Here is an 8,480-nt window from a genome sequence, read left to right on the forward strand (position 1 = left end):
CCATCACATTCTTTCCTTCTCTCACTTTTCTTCTTTCTTACCCCCCACTCCTCTTACTTTCTTTCCGTCACTCTCATCAAGGCACTCTTTGAGGCTAACTTTCTCCGGAACTTTCGTCCCCCTATAATCTCGCGTACCACGCGCAGCCACTGGAGATCGCACGAGTAATTCCTGATAACGATCATCAATTTTTCTTTTACTCTCGTTTACCCCCTATCTCCGCACCCTCTGGTGGTCGTTCGCCGTACTCCAGAGTGCAATGCAATTTTCAACGTATCACTGCCCGCCGCGTATTCCGTGTTAGCAGAGTCTTTCCGCAACGTCGATCGATCGGACAGCATCGTTCGTGCTTGCCATTTGGTTTCTGATCCAGTATCAATATTACGTATCGTGACCCGATATGAATTTCACAAGTCTACTATCAAGATTGCTGGCGGTTAGCTGGCCCTTAAAGAAATAACAAGTGATTACGTAACCTCGTTACGTTGTTACAAGCCATAAGCAAACAGCTACCCTTCGCGCTCAGAAGAAGAACGCTAATGGAAGAAATAACATTTCCCAGGGCTCGCTCGAAACCCCCTACTAACGTCACGGCAAACAATACCCATTTCCGCGCCGTGGTACCACTGACCATGGAAATCAAAGCCTACATAAAAAATAAGGGTTGTTTTCCGGACAACAAGAAAAAAAAGGAAGACCAATCAGCCGACAGCGATTTCTTCAACGATCTCAGACACGTCCTTCCGCAACGACGAAATTTCATTCAACTGTTTTACCAGCGATATGGTAAAGGGTTTGTAAAAAGGAGAAAGCAATTTAAAAAATGTGACCTTAACAACTAGCCCGTAATGCCATTTACGTTAAAAACTTGAAAAACGGCCATCGGAATCCCTTTTATCCCTCGAGTAGATAGCAGAGACAATTGGCTTTCTGATGGTAGGTGAAAAGTCACCGGAAGTCCATGTAACTGAGCAATAGGCTTGGCGATGGGCACAAAGGGGTGCAAAAGGATAAATGATCGCCAGGGAGAATAGACTATTGTCCAACATATGATGTTTCCTATGCAATAGAGCTGCGGGAAGGGTGGTACTAGGGGGGTTGGGGGGGAGGATGGCTAAAGAAAGGAAAAGACAGAAAAAGCAGCTATATACGTACGCGCGTGTTACATAGGATGCTAGGAAGGGTAGGTAAGTCAGCGAGGTCGATGAGCCAGTATAGAGGGTAGTTGGGTAAGGGTCGTATAGCTATGTAATATCGTGCTCGGCGTGCTGAAACGAACTGAAACGCAACCGTAGACGCCCCGAGACGCTTTTAAATTACAGGGCTCACTCACGTTCTCGTCAGCCCCTCGCACCATTCGAAAACCATCCCCTCCGACCGCCCCGCGCGAGCGCACCTACCGGGCTACCAGCACCCAGGTGTTTTTCAGTGCAATTTTAATTTTACCGCCAGCCATTCCACGCCACTGTTTACGAAGATGCACTTTAATCTTCCCGAAGAGCGTCTACCCATTGTGCATCGGCGTCAAGACTACCCTTGGATTCTCAGCGCGCCATGGCGAACCCACCTAGAGAATTCTCTACCGTACCCCGACCGCCCTCCCCTTTCCGCAGCATCCTTTGGGTATATCCCCACCAGAAAGCTCCATCTTCGTTTCGCCGTTTCTTCACCCTCGGCCTCAATTTTTTTTTTCCTTTTCTTTTTCATCCCTCGAAAATACAATCAGCCATTATTTCATCGGACGCCTCACGCGGCCGACGCTTTTCCCCATTGACGAAGAAATATCGTCCTGAAGGAGGGGAAAGTTAATAGACACCCCCCTAAGAGCCACCTGAACTGAGTTAGATACTGGGGTAGGCGATGTAAATGTAGGGGAGGGCAGGGGGTAGGGGGCAGGGGGTAGAGAAGAGTAATTAGGCCAATGTAATTAGCATAAGAGGCAGTATTCAGGAATAATGTCCTGTCTATAGAGTTTACAAGATGGTAACGGTAGAACCGATTTAGGCTCCTGTGCTCATGGAACCCGTGAATAACGTACCAGTGGTTTATTTAATCAGAATTCATTTGTTCGTTATCACGGACAATGACTGACTCGACGTATCGTTGACCTCTTGAAACCGATCGTTGGTGCCCATCGAAACGAGGTATCGGGATCGTTATTGAATTCGGTTAATTGGTGTCGGATTTTTGAACGAGCACGGAAATCAAGTTGCGTCGCATTAGCTGAGCGTGACAGGCAAACACGAGGCGGCGGTAGGGTGAATCGCGATTTGCCGAATGCAAATAGGCAGACGTGAAACGAGTGTCGAGCACAGGTCGGCACGTTTCGTCGTTTAATCGGCATATCGTTTCGTCGCCTTTTAAACGCATGAATATTTTTTTTTTCTCAACCCTCAAGTGCCCATTGGGAAAAGACGCGAGAGCGATGGGGATGAAGAACGTTGAACGCCAGTGAGAAGTAGTTGGGGTAGGTGCCTAAAGGGCATCTTCGACCCTCCCGAAACCAACTATTCAACCGCACCCCTTTGCATCCCCCGCCCTTATATCTTCATTCCGCTCGTCCAGCCGTCTATAGGTTCGTTAAATTAAGCGAGGTGATTTCAGATGCTAATTAATTTAAATAACACCAGCAATTCCCATTTACTTTAGGTGCCCGTTAGATTGGGCAGTCTCCTGAGGGTGGAAGCACCCCCTCTCACTACCACCTGGAATTCTCAAATAAAAACAGATCGACCTTCGCGAGAGTTTGATAATTGGCCGATTACTCTCGGGTGGTACCCCTGGCGGTTTCAGCGCGCTTTTTATCTGGGGCTGTTTCTCGCCACCGATTAATTTTATAGCCTCACCCTTTCCTCTACATTGGTTAATAGCTAGGTACTTTTCAGAGTCGGCTTTTTGGAATCTCACATTTTTCAAATGAATTCTTACAACGCAGATCTTAAATGAAACCTAGTATACTAGGATGTCCGAGGCGTGTACTATATAGGTATGTAAATATATATGGATTTTCTTTACTAGAAACCGATAACGTAAAACCGAGAGCTAGCCTACGTCACCTTCGACCGTCCACCCTGCGTCCACGCATCCGCATGCCAGACGGGCACCAGCCAATTTTTGTTTCAACCGGGAACTGACGAGCCGGTATGACCTGGGAGTTCAGGTGGAACAGTCTCAACTCCGGCAAAACGAGAGCTCCGATGAAACCTAGCAGAAGAGACGGTAGCTTAACGGGTCGTGTCGATTTTTGGGGACGCGCGAAATCAGCAAACTCGACTGGATGCACGAATTGGAATGAACGGTTACGGAAATGCACGGCCGCTCAGGCTGCAAGGGCTGAGGTAGAGAAGGTCGGAGTAAGCGTCAGGTAAATAGTGCCGAAAACAGAGGGCAATTTATCGAGAATGTAATAGACCAAGTCGGAGCTATAAAACCGAAATCCCTCCACCGATTAATAAATTGGGAGCACTCACCGGAGCTGATTCAGCTGATCCGTGAAGGCCGAGAACTGCGTCCAGGTGACACTCAGGTGGGCGCTGCACTGTAGCACAACACTGCACTTTCGAGACAGACGCAGAAAATCTATAGGATTTTCTGCATATAGCGAGAGCAACGCGAGAACTACACAAGCGAGAACGTTCTGTACCGAATAGGAAACACAGCTAGAAAAACTATCAACAAACAGCCCGGGAGCGCGAGGCAGCTCGAGGCACCCCGATCGGTGTCCCAAGACAGACTGATGACAACTGATTTGACAAAAGTCATACTCGAGAACTAATCGTTCCGATTGGTCGAGATCGTTATAGCCGATAACTCTTGTCCTTTCTTCCGAGTCGTCCCTTTAAACCAAGCCGAAATCGTTCCTTAGCGAATCGGTAACTCTTTGTCGTATATATATATATTGCACGTATAAGGTATACGTATTGCACAATATATACCCAAACTGAGTATCAGGGTATGGGGTACTTTACGAGAAGGTCCTCCGAAATTCGACAGGAAAACTCTGAAAGAACCATCAAACTGCTCTGGACCGGTACCCCGAGGGTCCCAGCATCCACAACGTGGGGGTAAAACATCGCCACCAAGATTACACCGGAGTTTCACCAGTTCGCGATGTTTTATCGTGATGGCCAGTGCCCGGAGCAGAAGGCGAGACTTATGGCCAAGCTGGTAAAGTGGAAGTAAAACTAGAAGAAGAAGAAGAAGAAGAAGAAAGAAAAGAGGAAATAGATGAACAGTGTGGTCCTCCGAAAATATAAGAGAACAAAATAATGTTTGAAAATGTATATCGCCATTTAATAAAACAAAATCTCGAAATTCACGTCGCTTAAAATAGGAACAATGGAATCGGAAGTGTGTGCTCGGAATATAAGGCTGACGTAATCAAGACGTCAGAGTCACTCTCCCGGACGAATGGACCTGGTGCGATTTCTCGGGTTGGCCACGAGACGAAGTTGCTCGACAACAAGCAGGTCGTGGCGAAGGGCGTTAATCAAATCATTCCCGACGATTAGTTCTTGCTGGGAGCGGCTCTTTCCTCCCCTCCCCACCCGTCCCTGAATTTCTCTGGCAGGACCGCTCCCGGTCTCCTGGCATCCCTAATTGCCTCCGACTTAATTGTTTTTGTCGAACGCGTGGGTCAACTCCCACGGGAATCCGCGAGGCTACGTGTTCCTCCTTATTATCTTTAGTCCCTATGCCAGTCCTGTGTAAAACCTAACCCGAAAAACGGACCCCTTTCGCCGAGGCTTTAGCCTCCTTCAATTGTACTTACGGTTCGTTGATTTTTTTTTAGAGACCAACGGGAAGGGGTAGGGAACATCCCCTAAATATATTTTTTTTTTTTCAAATGACAATGGCTCCACTTCATCTTGATTCATCTCAATGGCCTGCTTCTTAACCACTTGGAATGTCTTAAGGGTTGAATGTGTTGAACGTCTTTGAATGAGAGGGTAATACCCTCGAAAAGTAGTACGAGTGAATAATGGGACGAAACAATGGCGAAACTTCCACTCGGGCCTCCTTAAAGCTGAGATCTCTCAAGAGAATTCTTTGACGTTCTGTACTGGTGCATATAGGTATATAGTATATGGTACGAAAGGATATCTGGACCAGTGGTAAACTGCTTTACATACTTTCCACGTGCGTGACAACTGTTGTATATATTTTTGAGTTTGATTGTATATCTTGTATTTTTTTTACTTTTTTTAGACTATCTTTTTTCCTTCTTTTTTTTTTAAGAAAACGAATTTTCAACTTTTCGCCCACAGTTTTTCTCCGTATCCTTGACTTTGTCGTTATATCAGCCAGCGACTCCCTAGGCCTTCTATTCTAGGTGGTATCGTCTCTTAGGGCGCGAGACGACCTTCCGACCCCACTTTTACGTTGGCCCCAAGAAAATCATAAAACTTTCATCCTCACAACTCTCGCGGGAGGTTTGGCAGTTCCTGAAGTGATCCTGAGAAAGCAAGACTGGTTCAGGCACTTCCGTGAGGGCATGTGATGGCGAGATGCTGCTTCGTCTACCACCTCCCTCTAACCTGACTGTTCATAGGGGGGGTGGTTGTACGTTTTCCCAAGTCTGGCTTTGGCCATTAGTGGCAGCCGGCCTTCAAAATCAGAAAACTTCTTAACGTAATCCTCCTGCGGGGTATGGCGAAAAGCTAGAGAGATCCTGTGAACCTGAGTCCGTGACGCGTGTTGTCTTTTTGGTTTGCCCGCGAAATTCAATTACCCTTACCAGTCTTATTAGCGGCTTTCGTAAGAATTCTTTTACGAAGGGTCTGAATAAAACTGTACGAGTGCACCGTGTCCTTTTCGAGGATCAAATAGAATTTCGCAGGACGTTAAGGCCGCTGAGAGTTACATTATTGGATGAAGGATATCCGGTTGGGAGGATGGAGAGTGAAAGCCGAGACAGCTGCGTGATTCGCACGGGGACACTCGTCCACGTGTACAAAGCGTAGGAAGTTGTAGTCTAACTTGCGAAAAGAACAAAGAGAATAAAGTGTATGATAAAATTTTATGGAAAAAGAGAAATTTTTTTTTTTCTTTTTCAGAGCGTCTACAATCTACTGGGCGAGACCTTATCCAGGTTGCAGCAGTACGCAGAAGCTGAGAGATGGTTCCAGGCCAGTCTGGCTAGTCAGCCTGACCACGTGCCTGCTCATATCACTTACGGAAAGTTGCTAGCACGTAACGTAAGCATTGATAAAAAAATTTGTACGGCGTAGAGGGAAGGATAAAAAAATTTATTAGATTATTTTCCATTGCTACAGTCCAGTCGAGTCTTGGAAGCTGAAAGATGGTTCCTGAGAGCCAGAAGGTTGGCGCCCCAGGATCCCAGCGTACATCACCATTATGGTAGGTGATGCTTGGTTGATTATAATAAGCCGACTAAGAGAGAAACAGATGAAAGACCAAAGACGAAGGAGGATGGTTGTCTACGTGTGGTGGATGGATAGAGCGAAGGTTCCAGAAGCGTCAATGTTAACAGACACGACTTCAAGAAGAGACGCGAAGCTTGAACTCCTTGGGAAGTTCGCAGGGGCTGTTATACCTAGACACTTAGGGGATGTTTTACGTATATATATAGATATACAAGTGGTTAACGTGGGATTCGCACACCTGTCTGTTTGCGGAAAGGTTATACGTGTCGTCTTTACTCTGTCTCTTACGCAGACCGACCTCATCCGGTTCACCTTTGCCCCACCAGCTATCCTCCAGTTACCCAGGAGGCAGGATAAGCTTCATCTAGTTCATAACTTTCCTCTTGAACTGTCCTTATGAAATCTTCGAGGACTGGAAATATCCATAAAGTTAACGTAAGAACAAAAAAAAAAGTTTCACTAAAATTTCTTTATCTCTGTTAACAGGAGCGTTCCTCGCGTCTCAAGGTCGTCTAGCGGAAGCTGCCGAAGAACAGTTGAGGGCTGCCGAACTGTCCAAGATGGACTACGAGCTGTCGATGGCTGCGGCGTCGGCGTTGCGTCAAGCCGAGCGTTGCGAAGAAGCCGAGAGTTGGTACAGGCACGCAGCATCCCTGAGACCTCACGAGGCCAGAAGTCATACCAACCTCGGGGCGATTCTTCATCTCAATGGAAAATACAAACAAGCAGCCGCCGCTTACAGAGAAGCCCTGAGGCTTCAGCCGGGAGACGCAACGACTCTGACCAATCTCCACAAGCTTGCAGCCCTCTTGGCGTGACGCAGGACCGAGCTGGAGATGCGAGAGACCCCGGCCCTGCCCCCCAAATACCTAACCCCAAAGTGTACAATATACCCCAAAATCATCCGTAACATCACCCCGCTCCTCCCAGCGTTTATTTATCCACGAGATAATCGATCAGACGCGTCCAGATTTATTGGCCACCTGATCGACGCGACCGACTCGTACGCCTCAGCTACGGTATGTAAAGAATAAAGCTTCATTTATTTTTCTCTAATATTCAACACCCGTCTCGTGTCTGATTTCACCCACCTCTTCCCCTATTAAGTAAAGGCTAAATCTAAAGAAAGGACGTTAGATAATCTCGCTGCTGGATGTTTACCAAATCCAAGGACTCCGTCACTGGCAACCGTGGGAAAACACGGATTGGCTGGAATCGATGGTAGACGCTTGAGCTTTTATCACCCTGAGCTTCTATTAATAACGAATGTATTTGCACGAAGGTACAGACATGGAATATTCGAGTTTACATTTTGAATCACAGCAGAGAAGAGTGACTGCAAAGCGTCGTGCCACCTGTCGCGTGTTAGCAGGGCAGCCAAGACAGGGACGTCCCGACGGCTCTCGGCAAACACTCAACCGTCGTTGGCTACCTTTATTCCCCGAGTCGAACTGCTGCGGCTTCGTTATCTTTAAAGAGGAACTTCCCTCGGTGTACCTTATAGAATTTCAACTGGAATTTCAAGCGTCTGCCTCTCTTAGATAACGATGCTCTTGTTTTTGCCATACTAGATACAAAGCTGTTCTCAAAACTTGCATTTCTTTGGGTCTTTGACTTTTATGAGTATCAGATTATTTCGATGAAATCGTATCACGCTCAAACGATAAGAGTCAAACGAGCAAGAAAGCATCGACGATCGTTGTAAATGAAAGTCTGTTATTTCTAAAAAAAAGAAAAAAAAATAGCAAAGTAAAGATAATAATACCAAAAGATCAAAGAACGAAGTTTGGATATCGTAACGAGAAGACCTTGTCTCCAAGCAAACTCATGCTTAATGGAAGAAGCAAGGAGCTTTAGAGAAAAGAAATATTTAAAAAATCAACAAGCAGGTAAAACTAGTATAGGCAAAGGAGAGAGTGAACGAGGCTTTAGGGGGTTGGTAGTGTCTTGTTAGAAGGTTGACAAATAATACTTAAGAAAGGCAGTCAAGATGACGGCAGACGGGTTAACAGGGAAGAGAAGGTCAAGCAGCACTTCATTATCCGGTCCTCGTTTTAAACTTCAGGGTAGCTGTGCACAATCTACAAGATGGCG

The 8,480-nt window shown here is 46.5% G+C and overlaps 1 protein-coding gene across 1 annotated transcript in view; it reads left to right on the top strand.

Annotated features, from left to right (window-relative positions):
• Positions 1-7,444, top strand: part of LOC107274402 (transmembrane and TPR repeat-containing protein CG4341) — a 76,208-nt gene extending 68,764 nt beyond the window's left edge. Inside the window, exons 8-10 of the mRNA XM_015753510.2 lie at positions 6,057-6,197; positions 6,276-6,360; positions 6,873-7,444. Of these exons, the coding sequence (XP_015608996.1) occupies positions 6,057-6,197; positions 6,276-6,360; positions 6,873-7,204 (558 nt within the window). The 3' untranslated portion in view covers positions 7,205-7,444. The remainder of the gene's footprint in view (positions 1-6,056; positions 6,198-6,275; positions 6,361-6,872) is intronic.
• Positions 7,445-8,480: the final 1,036 nt, after the last annotated feature.

This window comes from Cephus cinctus, unplaced genomic scaffold, assembly GCF_000341935.2.
Source record: "Cephus cinctus unplaced genomic scaffold, Ccin1 Ccin1_scaffold0093, whole genome shotgun sequence".
Lineage (NCBI taxonomy): Eukaryota > Metazoa > Arthropoda > Insecta > Hymenoptera > Cephidae > Cephus > Cephus cinctus.